The sequence below is a fragment of the Pan paniscus genome, chromosome 19, assembly GCF_029289425.2.
Source record: "Pan paniscus chromosome 19, NHGRI_mPanPan1-v2.0_pri, whole genome shotgun sequence".
NCBI lineage: Eukaryota > Metazoa > Chordata > Mammalia > Primates > Hominidae > Pan > Pan paniscus.
This window is the reverse complement of record NC_073268.2, coordinates 95,784,738-95,798,727: the sequence shown is the minus strand read 5'-3', so window position 1 is coordinate 95,798,727 and position 13,990 is coordinate 95,784,738. Positions and strand designations below refer to the sequence as shown.

Below are 13,990 nucleotides of genomic sequence, written 5' to 3'. Positions count from 1 at the left end.
TTGTGAATATTAACTCATGTTATCACTGAGACCACCCTATGAGACAGGTCCTGCCACTGGTCCTGGATTTACAGAGGAGGACAGGCCCAGAGAGGTTAGCAACTTGCCCAGGGCCACAAAGCAGGTGTTGGAGAGGGGGAGCTGGATTTGAACTGGGACTGTGCTGCTCAAGGTGGCACCCCTCACATTTGATACCTAGGGCTGCACAGATAGGAAAATCAGCCCCCCATGCATGCAGCCAGGCCTCAGCCCCCATGCTTCTGACACCGGAAGCTCCATCAGCGAGTGCTCGGCCAGCCACCAGGACTCTCTTGGTGATGCCTTTGTGACACCAGACATCTGGAGCAATGGAATACTGAATGTGAGACAGACTTGGTTATTTTCCTGTCTCTCTTCTTTCTTTCTCCTCTCTGTTTCTTTTCTTCTTCTGTGGATGAGGCAATTCTCACAGCTCTGGTTGACCCAGCCCCTGCAACGCTGATGAACAGGGCTGAGCAAATGTGGTGGTGGTGGAGGGGGGGTGCTCAGAGGAAGGCAGGGCTTCTCTTGGAGACTGGGCAGTGGCAATGCCGGCATTGTGGAGCGCTCACCACTCCGAGGATGTGGATGTGGACTCTACCTGGTCTCCTCTGGCCAGGTGGGGCAGGCTGAGGTGGGCTGAGACTGGAATTGGGCCTGTCCAGGGAGGGTCCCCCCCTCCCCTCCCCAGCCCAGCCACAGAGCCAGAGCTTGTGCAGGTGGGTGGCTGGCCTGGGTGTCATGGGGTGTGGCTGCAGGCACTGGCATGGGGACCGGGGCAGTCCTTCCAGGAAGAACAATTGGATTGTGGGGCAGGGGGCCCACAGGCCAGGCCAAAGTCCAGGCTCTTCAGGCTGAGGCAGGACTTCAGCCCCAGGCAGCCAATCAGGCTGCTGCAGAGAGCAGGCTGGGATGGGCCCTGGAGACTCCATGGAGCTGAAGCAGGAGACCCGGGGTGGGGGCTAGGGGCTGCGGGCTTTGGAGGCAGGGAAATAGGCAGATCTGACAAACTCAGACTTCAAAGACGGCGTCTCCTGGTGTCCCAGCTGGTTTACTATGCAGGGTGGCACTGACAAACCCAGCACCTCCCAGGGCAGGATTTTAATCCTCCCAGGGGCTGCCATCCTTGAGCACCTGCTTGGGGCCAGCCTCTGTGCCAGCCTCCCCGCAATGTGTCCACCTTACTCTCAGGTACCCCAGGGAGGCAGGCATGGTCCTCATTATCCCACTTTTTCAGATGAGGAAACAGGCTGGGGAGGGTCAACTGCTTTGCCAACGCCACAGCATCTGGGTGGGGGGCCAGGGCTGGAACATGAGTTTATCTGACTCCAAAGCCTATGCTCCTAATGCACAGGAGAATAGGTGTGGAAGGGTCCCTCGGCTCCTGGCCACGGCCACCCCAGTCCTGTGTCAGAGCCAATCCACGCGACTTTCTTTGCGGTGTTTCCGCCTGGTTTAACGTGATTTCTTGCTGAGCACTGTGGCTTACAGATGCTGCTTCCCTATCGTTCACAAAAAGCCTCCTCATGCCTCCCCCCCTTCCTTTTAGGAAACTCACCCCTTTTCCAGGACTGGCCAGCCGTCCAACCAGGGCCCACCCCTAACGAGAATGGAGGGGTCCCCGGGGCTTGTGAAGCCTGGCAAGGAGTTAGAAATTTATCCCACGCTGGGGTCAATGGTGGGACCGTCGGGAAACCGGCAGGCTTTAGGGAAAAGTCTCCCCCGTGCTGACTGTCGCGGCTTGGCCTTTATTCCCATGGGTGCTTTGTGCCGGGGCGGGCCCCTCCCAGCTGACCGAGGCCGGGTCTGCAGGTTCCAGAGCCCGCAGAGCTCCCGCGCGCCCCCGCGTGGCTGCAGACGGCAGCGCCGCTTCGGGAGCGGGTTTTGCAGGAGGAGGGGGCCCGAAGGGGAGGAGCAGGAGCAGGGGCAGGGGCAGGGGGCCGGTTATGGGACCGGCTCGCCGGGGGCCCTGGACCTGGGCTGCGAGGCTTATTACCAGCACCATAACAGCCAAGCAGGGGCTGGCGCTGCCGGGGACAGTGGCATGCAGCCTCTGGCCTGGGATAAGCTGGGGAGGCAGGGTCCGTCCGCGACCAGCAGAGCATCACAGCGAGACAGCCGGCCCAGGGCCTGCGGGCAGCTCCCGGAGGCTTCCTGGAAGAGCAAGCAGCACGCGTTGGTCTGGGAGGAGAGGATGGGGCAGGCTGAGGGCGGGTCTGGTGGGACAGGTGAAGCAGCGGTGCGGCTGGACTGGGAGGGAGGGGTCGTGGGAAACAGGATGGTGGGCTGGGGGAGGGGGGGCGGCAGGCAGTGGAAGGGGGCGGCCCTACCAGGCTGCGCTGAGAAGGGCCTGTGTAGGGATTCCTGGGAGGGCACAGGTGCGGGGCAGGTGTGGACATGGGGGTGGCGTGCTGATGTCAGGCTTCAGACCCTTCTCCCAGGGCTGGGAGGGGAGGGGTGGGCACTGTCCCAGGCCTGGCTGGCAGTGTGCGGATCCCAGGAGGCAGAAGAGCTTCCCCTAGTCTTCTGCCCGCTTTTCTGGCTGGGGAAGGAGGACTCTGTAAAGTCAGGGCAAGGACTGCGTCCGTTCCACAATGTGCCTTTAACTGGCCACTTTTCAACACTAGCTTCAGAGGAAAGAAACAGGCCCAAGGGACTGGGCCCAGTGGCTCATGCCTGTAATCCCAGCTTTTTGGGAGGCCAAGGCTGGAGGATCGCTTGAGGCCAGGAGTTTAAGACCAGCCTGGGCAACATAGCTTGCTTTTCTTTTTTTAAATTAAAAATTAAAAAATTAGTTGGGCATGATGGTGCACACCTGTAGTCTCAGCTACTCAGGAGGCTGAGATGGGAGGATTGCTTGAGCCCAGGAGGTCGAGGCTGCAGTGAGCTGTGATTGCACCACTGCACTCCAGCCTGGGCAACACAGTGAGAATCTGTGTAAAAAAAAAAGAAAAGAAAAGAAGCTAGTCACAGAAGACAGCCTAGTTCCAAATGGACTTTACCAGGCTGTGATGAAAACTTCGGACCCCCCAGCTCTTAGCAACCTGCTCAGCCCAGCAGATGCTGCTTGTGAAAGATGATTCTGCGGGCTTCTTCCCTACTTTGTGTTCGGTGACCTCACGTTGGTAGCTTGAAATGGGCCATGGTGGGAGTATTCACGCCGCAGAAATGGGTAAGGGCCAACACCAGGGCTTTTTGAGGGGGATCTGGAGAGCAGGTTTGCTAGGACGCCACCGTGGCTGCTCCTCTGGGGAAAAGCCATGTGAGAATATGCAGAGTCACATGATCTTTGATTTTCCGTGCTTCAATTTCCGTGTGTGTGAGTCTGAATAACGACTTTTTCTGAGTCCCTCTCTTGGTTAATGTGGAGAACAAATGGTTGTGGACTCTAGCGCCATGGAAACCTTGTCACCTCCCTGCCTAGTGCTGGAAGACTTGCTTCAAGGAACCAAGCCCCTGAGCACAGAGAGGCAGGCGTTGTGGCTGAAAGTACTCGGGACCAGGACCTTAAAACTGGCATTTACACACCACCGGCCACTCTTTGGTGCCCTTGGACCAGTCAGCTAACGCCTCTGGGTTCCAGCATCCTCGTCTGCCTGAGGGGTTCGGGCTGAAGGGTCCTCTGGTCCCCTTCCGGATGTGACATTTGGCATGAATGGTCCTCCCCACCACACACATCTCCACATTCCTACTTCTCTAAACCCTAAACCCGCTCCTTTCTCTTTCATTGATTTATTTTGTAGAGACAGGGTCTCACTCTTGCCCATGGTGGAGTGCAGTGGCAGGAACAAGGCTCACTGCAGCCTCCACCTCCCGGGCTCCAGCGATCCTCCCACCTCAGTCTCCCTGCCAGTAGCTGGGATTACAGGCACGCACCACCATGCCCAGCTAATTAAAAAAAAACTTCCTACAGAGACGGGGTCTAACTATATTGCCAAGGCTGGTCTTGAACTCCTGGGCTCAAGCGATCCTCCTGCATCGGCCTCTGGAAGTACTGGGGTTCCAGGCGGAAGCCACCGCACCTGGCCTCATTCCCCTCTTGACCCATGACAAGCTCTTGGCTTTTCCTGTCTCACCAGCCCCACCTTCTCAGTGAGTGGTGTGGTCACCATCTCTTCTCAGTCCACTCCTTCTGGCTGGGGGCTTTCATTGAGTCCCATAGCTTGTGTTGACAAGTCTCAAATTTAAATTGCCAGACTAAACTGCATCCCTGGCTGTGGACTCATCTGCACAACCTGTGCCCAGGAACAGCTGCACGTGGCCGTGTCACCGGCATTGAGGCTGATCATGGCCGAAACAAGTCTCGGCCCCCCTGACTCCTGTCCCCAACGGTTTAGCATGTCAGCAAGTGGCTCAGGACCCAAGCATTGGACCCATCTTTCATTTTTGTATTTTCTTCACCCTCCCACATAATCTGTCCACAAACCTCGAATGTCATGCCTCTTAAAGGTATTTGGAATCTGTGCACATTGCAGCTTCTCTGCCCCGCCACTGGAATGTCTGGCTGGGCCCTGCAGCCACCTCCAAACTGGCCACTTCCTGCTCCCGTTTCTGTCCCCAGCCCAGCAGTGGGAGCCACTCATTTAATCATCAACCTCAGACCCTGTGTAACCTCAGCTTGGGGCTCCCCGCTGTGCATCCGACAACCTCCTGCCTTGGGGCTGTGGTCAGCTCCTGTTAGAGCCTCGCTCTGTGCCAACCTGCAGGCACACTGGCCTTCTGTCTCATCCCAAACACGCCGAACCTGTCCCACCGCGGGCCTGTCCCTGGCTCTTTCCCCTGCCTGGTGTGTCTGGCTTCTTCTCGTCATTCTGGTTTTCTCCCTAAATCTACCTTCTCAGAGAGGCCATTCCAGGCCGGGCAAATGAAAAGGTCGCGCCTGCCTCGTCCCTGCCTGTGGCCGTCTCTTCTTTGCCATCACAAGCATCTGAGCACTCTGTGCGTGGATTCATTTGCTTTTGTGTTCTCTGCTTTCTTGCACCTTTAAATGACAGGTCCTGGACTGTCTTGTTCGCTGCATATCCTGAGCCCAGACCAGAGCGTGGCATGGAGCTGGCTCCCGTTACATATTTTCGGGATGAATGAATGACTTTCTTCTGCTTGGCCTAGGAGGCTGTGGCTGCACAGACAGACAAGGGAGCACTGTCCTCGGAGGCTCCTGGGGAGTTCCAGGAACACAGCCCCGGAGCTCTCCTCCCAAACGCACCCCATGCGTGTCCTTGGAGGTGGGCTTCCAGAGAGTTCCAGGAACGCAGCCCCGGAGCTCTCCTCCCAAATGCACCCCATGCGTGTCCTTGGAGGTGGGCTTCCAGAGAGTTCCAGGAATGCAGCCCCAGAGCTCTCCTCCTAAATGCACCCCACGCGTGTCCTCAGAGGTGGGCTTCCAGAGAGTTCCAGGAATATAGCCCTGGTGCTCTCCTACCAAACACACCTCATGCGTGTCCTAGGAGGCTCCTGGAGAGTTCCAGGAACACAGCCCCAGAGCTCTCCTCCCAAATGCACCCCAGGTGACGGTTTCCGAGCTATCCCAGTGGAGCACAGAGATGGCAGGAAGGAGGGGAGGCAGCAGCTCTGGCCAGAGGCTGAGGGAGTTCTGGCTTTTGGGGGAGGGTGGGAATTCTGGCCACTGGTCCGGGTGGTCTGCTCTGGAAAGACCTCCAAGCCCAGAGCAGAGAGGCTGGAAGGGTCAGCCTCGGGATCTCAGGGGTGATGGCCTCTCTGTGGCAGCGAGGTCAGTGGGAGTCACCTGCTTGGCGGGGCCTGGCAGCTCTGTTCTGGTTGCCTAGGACTGTAGCTGGGACATCAGGGTGGAGGGTCAGGGAGCGTGGGGCCACCCTCCCGCCTCTGCCTTCTGGGTCTCTGACCTTGAGCCATGGGGCGTTATGCGACCTCAGACAGAAGAATCACGGTCCCCAGCAGTCCCATCATGAGGAGGGGCCTGCTGCTGGGCGGGAGAGCAGATCTTCCCTTGGGCAGGACAGTAGGTCTTCCATCAGGCGGAAGAGCAGACTCTAAGGAAAGCCAGAGGACCTGTGAGGGAGAGAGGGATGGCTCCTCACCCCAGCTCCTCCACAGTAAACTCGGGGTCCTCTGGTGGTCCCCACGAGCCCCTACTTCCTCTTTCACCGCCCCCTTGGTCCCATGGCCCTTGTCCACCACGGCCCTTCATAGCCCTGCTCAGTAGAGCCCACCCCTCTCCAGCCAGGCCCCCACCGGGGTCGCCACCTTGTCAGTTTCCAGGTGGCCTTCGTAGCCAAGATGGGGCAGGTTCCGGTGGGGAGGTGTGTGTGTGGGAGGCTGATACAGGAAGATTCCAGAAAGGAGGCCCTCAGGTTGCTGTGGTGGGGAGTGGGGATCCAGCAGCCAGGAGGCGGGCTCTGCACAGCAGGCCCACCTGGGCCACCCTCGCTCCCTCCATCCCCTTCTTGAGCAAGGCTGCCCACTCCTCCCCCTCGCCCTCTCGTGCCGTCCGAGATGCATGAGGTGCTCGTGAGAGGTCACGTGTTGTGGGAATGTGAGACATTCTGGTGTTCTCCAAAGCCAGGGGAGGCGGCCCCACTCGGGGCTCAAGGGTGTCCTGGTCACAGGCAGGCAGGCACCCACGTGTGCACACATGTACACACCAGAGCAGGCGGGGATTTGGGGCACCCTGCCCTCACCTGTGTGCAGCATGGGCAGCAGGGTAGCTGGGTGCCCATCGTTGGCCTCGGGCACGATGCCCAGCAGCCGGCACATGAGCTCGTACACGTGGACGCTCTCAAAGGGCTCCACCTCCAGGCCCGCCCTGAAGCTAGGGCCCACAGCGCGGAAGATGGTCTTCATGTCCATGTCCTTGTTGTCAAAGCCGTGCTCCCCATTGTTGAACTGGACATTAATTCTCTGCCGGGGAGCGGGCAAGGGTCCTGGGTCCTTGCTGGGAGCAACAGACCCTCTCCGCCTACCGTATCCACCCTATGAACACCCCCTTAGGAAGGAGCACCAACGTGGGGGCTGGAGGGGTTCCAAGACTCAGTTTCCCCGAATTCTGAGCCTCCAAAGATCAGTCACCCTAAAGAGTGAAGTTCAGGGAAGGTCCAGTTAAATGAATGGAGACCAGACCCTGAGTAAATGGGAGTGGAGCGGGCAGCTCCAGGCTTCGGGGCCTGCCGCCTGTGCGGTGTTCAACGCTGCCTTCCATCGGTCACTTCCTTTCCGGGGATGTCCGCTCCCTAATCTGTGCTTCGCTTCCGGCTCAGCATCCCTGTGCCGTCTGCTGAGGGGAGGTTGGGCTCCTGACTCTTTCCTACCTCTTCCATGTCACCCTTGGGGCTAGACTTCTACACTTTACCCTGGACACGTAGGATGCACACACACACACACACACACACACACACACACGCCTATCACACAGTGCCTGGTCATGATGGATACAGACGTGCACACACACTCCCACTGCCTGGTGCCTGAATGTGGAGGGCACACACAGATGTGCACACACCCTACTGCATAGTGAAGGAAGTGTCCCTTCAGTGCTGACACTCCTCAAACTGGGGACCAGCTAGAAACAGGAAGTGCCTCTATGGAGATGGAAGGAGAGGCCAGACGCAGTGGCTCACCCCTGTAATTCCAGCACTTTGGGAGGCCCAGGCAGGAGGAGCGCTTCAGCCCAGGAGTTTGAGACCAGCCTGGGCAACATGCAAAACTCCGTCTCTACAAAAAAATACAAACATCAGCTGGGCACGGTGGCTCACACCTGAATCCCATAACTTTGGGAGGCTGAGGCGGATGGATTGCCTGAGGCCAGAAGTTCGAGACCAGCCTGGCCAACATGGTGAAACTCTGTCTCCACTAAAAATACAAAAAATTAGTCAGGCATGGTGGCAGGCGCCTGTAATGCCTCAGAGGGCTGAGGCAGGAGAATCGCTTGAACCCAGGAGGTGGAGGATGCAGCGAGCCAAGATCGCACCATTACCCTCCAGCCTGGATGACAAGAGTGAAACTCTGTCTCAAATGAAACAAAACAAAACACACACAAAAATTAGCCAGGCATGGTGGCGTGCACCTGTGGTCTCAGCTACTCAGGAGGCTGAGGTGGAAGGATCGCTTGAGCCTGGGAGTTTAAGGCTGCAGTGAGCTGAGATCCTGCCATTGCACTCCAGCCTGGGCAACAGAGCAAGACCCTGGTCTCAAAAAAAAAAAAAAAAAGGGAGACCCAGAGCCTGGGGAGGGAGCCCCTGGAGGTGGTGCCTCCAGCAGGCGACTCACCCCATGGATGACGTAGCCAAGGTCGCTGTACATCAGCAGGGGTGTGACCCTGGGGTTGTTGGCGTAGTGGAAGGCCTCGGGGAACGCCTCCTTCTTGTAGACGTGGAGCTTGGGGTGGGCGTCCTTGAGCGCATCGTACACCTTCTCCAGCCTCCCTTCTTTAGGGAGCAGCATCCCGTTTGGTCCGTAGTCCAGGAGCTCAAACTCGATGTCCCGGAAGGTGAAGTTGGGGAACTTGTGGAATTCGACCAGGTCGCCAGCCCGTTTGTCCACGGTCGTCATGCCGTGGTCGGATGTGATGATCAGGTTGAGGCGGTCTGTGAGGTGGTTGCGCGCGATGCTCTCCCGGAGGTAGCCCACGGTCCGGTCCACCTGCTGCACCATCTCCCTCCTCTCCGGGGACTCGGGGCCGTACTTGTGGCCTGTGGAGTCCGGCTCCCCGAAGTAGAGTGTGACCAGATCCAGGTCCTCCTCTGTGAACCATGCCATCACCGTGTCGATGTTCGCTCTCCACTCCGTCTCATTTTTGTAGTTGTGTGCGATGCCTTCTTTCCGGCTCCGCGTCACAGCCACCCCTTGGTAGGTGACGTTCCCGCCCGGGTAGAAGAAGGAGCCAGCCCTCAGGCCCTGCCAGACAAGGCAGCGTGAAAGACAGGACTCCTCAGTGGGCTGCCCCTTGTCTCATGCCTGTGAACACATTTGTCCCCCACGTGCCTACTTCTCTGTTCTACCCACCCATCCCTGCTCCTAGCTGCAGCTGCGGGGCCTTTAATTTCTAAAACATTCCTGATCTCATGTTCTATGGGGGTAAAACCTGATTTTATAGAGGAAACAACAGGTGCCCACTGGACTTGAGCACTAAACAAGACATCAGTATAAAGATGTTCCCAGAGGCCGGGCGCAGTGGGTCATGCCTGTAATCCCAGCACTTTGGGAAGCCAAGGCGGGCGGATCACAAGGTCAGGAGATGGAAACCATCCTGGCTAACACGGTGAAACCCTGTCTCTACTGAAAATACAAAAAAATTAGCCGGGCGTGGTGGCGGGCGCCTGTAGTCCCAGTTACTTGGGAGGCTGAGGCAGGAGAATGGCGTAAACCCGGGAGGCAGAGCTTGCAGTGAGCGGAGATCGCGCCACTGCACTCCAGCCTGGGCGACAGAGCGAGACTCCGTCTCAAAAAAAAAAAAAATGTTCCCAGATACGCAGTGTCTGCCTCATCACTGGGCTGTGATGCCTGCTTTGAGGCCACACTGCTCAGAAAGCATCTCCTTCTAATCCCTCAGTCTGGCCTGCCCTGCTGGGCTCTGGTCCAGGCATGAGTCTGTCTGTCTCATGTGTCCCATCCACCTGCCCCTCCAGCCTTCTGCCTGGCCGCCTGTCTGCCCCTAACTTGACTGCTGCTTTATTTAGAATTTGTGTGTTCCCCCCGGCCCTCTGTCCATCCCACCTGCCCGTCCACTCCCCCAGGATATTCTTTCATTGGATCAAGAGCCTTGCGATGCCAGGGTCTCTACCTTGGCTTCCTGCTCACCAGCCGGTGGAAGGAGCCCTGAGTGTGTCTATGATCCTTCTGGAGTGAGGGAACCCCGGCTTGAGTGGATACCTTGGCTCTGGGGTGGGCGTGGGCTCTGACATTTATTCCAGCGTCATCTTGGAAACCTCCACTGACTTTGTTTACTGGAAGCCTCGCCTCTGGGCCAGGAAGCCCCCAGAGCATTGCAAACTGGGGGTGGGGGGGGGGGTTCCTGGGTCAATACTGTAACCCACCTCTCATTTTGTCTTTGGCCCTTTAGAATTTAGCTGTTCAGCTGTGACAGGGATGTGGAAAGGGAGAAAGTTGTCTAATTGTTAAACACTTTCTTGTTGAGTCACAGTGATCTTCCCTGTCCGACCCTCACCCCTAATGCTGCAGGGCCCAAGGGTGCAGTTCTCCCTCCGACTAGGGGGACAGAGCAATCCCTCTTGCTCCCAGGGCCCCCCAGAGAGGACCGGGCAGGGCTGTGTCCATGGGCCGAGCCGGACGTAGCTCACTGGTTAGTCCTCACCAGCACCCACCACCTGCCCCTTTTGGGGCCCTACTTCACACCCTTCTGTGCCAGGGTAGGCCAGGAGCCCCGAGACCCTGGAGTGGGGAAGGGACCTGCCGTGGATCTCACATGGTTCCAAGCCTCGCCTGGGCCTAGGTGCCCCGGTGCTCTGCGATGTCAGTATGGGCAGGGGTGACATTACCTGCCTCTGGGCTGTGATCCAGATGGGCACGCTGCCGTTGTCCCACCACTTCTGGATGCCCAGCGTGGCATGGTAGGGCAGCTTCACCTTGCTGGTGGTGTTGTAGTACATGTTGTGAACCACCCCGTGGTTCTCGATATATTTGCCTGAGGGAGGAAGAGGTGCAGAGGGCGGCGGGATGGACCGGGGTCACAGCGAAGGCCGGACCCAGGGCTGGAAGAGGCGAAGTCAAAACAGCCCAGGTTTCCCTGTGTGCTGGGTGGGGAGTGGGCCTGGGGCAGGGCTGGGGGGAGCAGACTTCCTCCTGCACTGCCCCGTGGGAGCCAAGGTTCGAGGTCATGTCCGAGACAAATAGACACGTGTTCTTTGACCTGTTTTAGCAATCGCACTTCCACTTTCAGTTTGTCCCGCAGCTGGACGGGCACACAGGCACGAATGCGTGTGCAGGGATCCTGGTGGCAGCCTTGTTTGCTTTAGCAAAAGATTGCGGGCGACCTCCACGGCCGTCAGGAAGGAACTCATTAAATAAATGATGGCCCAGCCATCGGACGAGATCCCAGGCAGGAATTTCAGTGAACCACGTGGAGCTCCAGGAGATTTTTTGAATTTATTTTTGTACAGGAAACACGTGCACATGGTACTAAGTCCAAAAGGTGCAAAAGGAGAGATGATGTGGAGAAGGTCCCTCCCGTCCTCATCTGCGATACAGAGAGCGAAAGAGGCGCTGTGCAGACGGGAGACCCGCACACCTCCATTTGCGGTTGGAAGGGGCAGAAAGGCTGGTGTGGGGATGAGCTGCCTGTGTTGGGGTGAATGCTGTCCCACCACATTCATGCTCACTTGGAACCTTAGAACGTGGCCTTATTTAGAAATAGGGTCTTTGCAGATGTGATTAGCTAGGGTAAGGGGATGTATACCAGAGAAGTGTGGACCCGAAATTCAGCGACTGGTGTACTAGTGAGAAGAGGAAAGTTTGAATACAGACACACACACACAGGGGAAAGGCCCTGGGGAGACGTGGGGAGAGGCCCTGGGGAGATGTGGGGAGAGGGCGGAGTGATGCTGCCGCCAGCCCAGGAATGCCAAGGATTGCCGAGGCCCCAGGAGCCAGAAGAGGTGAGGAGGGAGCCTCTGCTGGAACCTTCCGGGTGGATGCAGCCCTGCAATGCCCTGGGTTTGGCCTTCTGGCCTCCAGAAGCATGCGGATCCGTTTCTGTGGGTTTAAGCCAGTCTGCAGATCTTTGTTGCAGGCGCCCTGGGACACCCACGCAGGGTCTTTGGAGGATGACGCAGGTTTGGGAGGTGGCTGAGCCCCTAGGGAGGGCCAATTGCTTTTCAACTCTCTAACACCTTTTTTGTGGTACTTGGCTTTTTATTATTTTATTATTGTTTGTTTTTTTGACACAGGGTCTTGCTCTGTCACCCAGGCTGGAGTGCAGTGGTGTGATTGCAGCTCACTGCAGCCTCTACCTCCTGGACTCCAGCAATCCTCCTGTCTTTGCCTCATATATATATATATATATATATATATATATATATATATATATATAAAATATTCAGTCTTGCTTTGTCACCCAGGCTGGAGTGCGGTGGTGCGATCTCAGCTCACTGCAACTTCCACCTCCTGGGTTCATGCAATTCTCCTGTCTCAGCCTCCCAAGTAGCTGGGATTACAAGCATGCACCATCATGCCTGGCTAATGTTTGTATTTTTAGTAGAGATGGGGTTTCACCATGTTGGCCAGGCAGGTCTCGAACTCCTGACCTCCAGTGATCCGCCCGCCTCAGCCTCTCAAAGTGCTGGGATTACAGGCGTGGGCCACTGAGCCTGGCCCCATATTTGGCTTTTTAAAAACCTATGTCTGTATTGTCTACAGCCTGGGCAGATCTGTCAGGGAGGTGTTGGGTGGAAAATGGAAAGGATGGAAGGGAGAGGGAGAGGCTGACACAGCCAGCTGGAGGGGCGGGCAGGGGAGGGGAGCCATGGGAGCCAGCGGGGAGCCCGCCACACTCCCCTCCTCCTGAAGCCTTCTGGGGTTGCTGCCCTGGCTGTGGCCACGGGTTTAAGGACCCCCCAGGTCATTTTTCTTTGTCCCGGATCTGTTGCTACCAACGGTGAGGATTCCTAATGGTCCCCTTGGCTCTGTCCTGTGCCTGGAGCAAGGACCTCTCCCCTTTATCCTGCACGACAGGGCTCTGTGCCATCTGGTTTCTCAGGCCCTCCCACCCCCAGGCCCCGTCACAGGGCAGTACTCACCGGTGACCAGGGTGAAGTGGCAGGGGCTGGTCATGGTGACAAAGGCGGGGGTCATGTAGCGTGCCTTCACCCCGTCTCGGGCCATGGCGTCCAGGTTGGGGGTGTCCACGTCCTGGTCGTAGTTCCAGCGGAAGCCGTCGAAGGACACCAGGAGCAGCTTGTTCTGGGAGCCCTGACTTTGTACCGGTGCCCCGGCCCCGGGAGCCAGGAGTGTGGCCAGAGCCACAGTGAGGAGGACGGCCGGGCCTCTCATGCTGGGCCTTCCAGATGGACAGGCACACAGGGTGCACAGGGCTGGCTCCTGCCGAGGAGGACAAAGTCCAGGGTCACCCAGGCTGATCTCATCCCGTGCGTCTTTGGAATGTGGCTGTGTACATCCCCGGGTCGTACCTCTGGAGTGGGCTCCCCAGCCGTGTCAGTGCCACCCCTGGTCCCAGCCTCACGTGCGTGGGGTGGCATCAACTTGAGCATCTGCCTTTATTGCCAGCCGCGCCCTTGGTGCTCCAGGCTCCTCCCCTCCCTCCCCAGAGTGGGGACAGTGACCCAGGGCTCAGAGCACAGCAGGAGCCCATTCCACTGGGAAAGTCGTGCCCTCTCCCTCTCCCATAGCAACAGGTGGTCCCTCTGTCTCAGCTCACCCTGACCCCAGGAGACCCAGGTGAGGCTGGGGTGGGACCCCCTCTCCAGGCCTTTAGTGGTGCATGGGCCTCAGGCCTGCCTGGGTGAGGGCCTGTGGGGTGGGCTTCCCATGGTCAGGGCCAGGACCAAGCCTGGGTCACAGCATGGCCTTGTCCGGGGGGAACCCCAGGCTGGGTGCCTGTTCTCCTCCTGGTCCTGTTAAGGGGATCCTTGAGCATGGTGAGCAGACCGGGAACCGGATGGCTCCAGACCAGCGTCCTGTGCGCCTTCCTTCTTGGGGTGCTTCCTTCTTGGGATGCTTCCTTCTTGGGAATTTCAGAGGGTGCCTGGGGCTCGGACGTTCTTGCTTGATGACAACAAGGGGTCAGAAGAGGGGGACTCCCTTGTTACCATGGGCACATGAGGGGTGGGAGAGGAACCCCTGGATTCAGTGTGCGGTTCTCCCTCCCTCTCTGCCATCTCTCCTTCCCCTTCTCTTATTTTCTCTCTCTTTCTCTGTCTCTCTCCCTCTTTCCTTCCCTGTATGTCTCTGTCTCAGTTCCTATTAAGCACGTTCTGTGTGCCAGGCATGGTTCTAGGTTCTGGGGACACAGAAGTGAATGAGA

At 57.9% G+C, this 13,990-nt stretch overlaps 1 protein-coding gene across 1 annotated transcript; it reads right to left on the bottom strand.

The window, feature by feature from the left end:
* Positions 1-1,746: 1,746 nt before the first annotated feature.
* ENPP7 (ectonucleotide pyrophosphatase/phosphodiesterase 7) lies at positions 1,747-13,195 on the bottom strand. The gene is made up of 6 exons (XM_003818258.5): positions 12,747-13,195; positions 10,491-10,636; positions 8,263-8,889; positions 6,678-6,897; positions 5,883-6,029; positions 1,747-2,172 (listed from the first exon to the last, which is right to left on the bottom strand). Exons 1-5 carry the CDS (start codon positions 12,997-12,999, stop codon positions 5,899-5,901), a joined length of 1,377 nt encoding a protein of 458 aa, XP_003818306.1. The 5' UTR covers positions 13,000-13,195; the 3' UTR covers positions 1,747-2,172; positions 5,883-5,898.
* Positions 13,196-13,990: the final 795 nt, after the last annotated feature.

What these genes read in the sequence shown, in the direction of transcription:
- ENPP7 (XM_003818258.5), bottom strand. Translation starts at nt 12,999, where the DNA reads ATGAGAGGCCCGGCCGTCCTCCTCACTGTGGCTCTGGCCACACTCCTG. An exon ending in GGATCACAGCCCAGAGGCAG is followed by an intron (nt 8,890 to 10,490) that starts GTAATGTCACCC and finishes CTTGTCTGGCAG; the next exon opens with GGCCTGAGGGCTGGCTCCTT. An exon ending in GCTGCCCATGCTGCACACAG is followed by an intron (nt 6,030 to 6,677) that starts GTGAGGGCAGGG and finishes GGCTTTCCTTAG; the next exon opens with AGTCTGCTCTTCCGCCTGAT.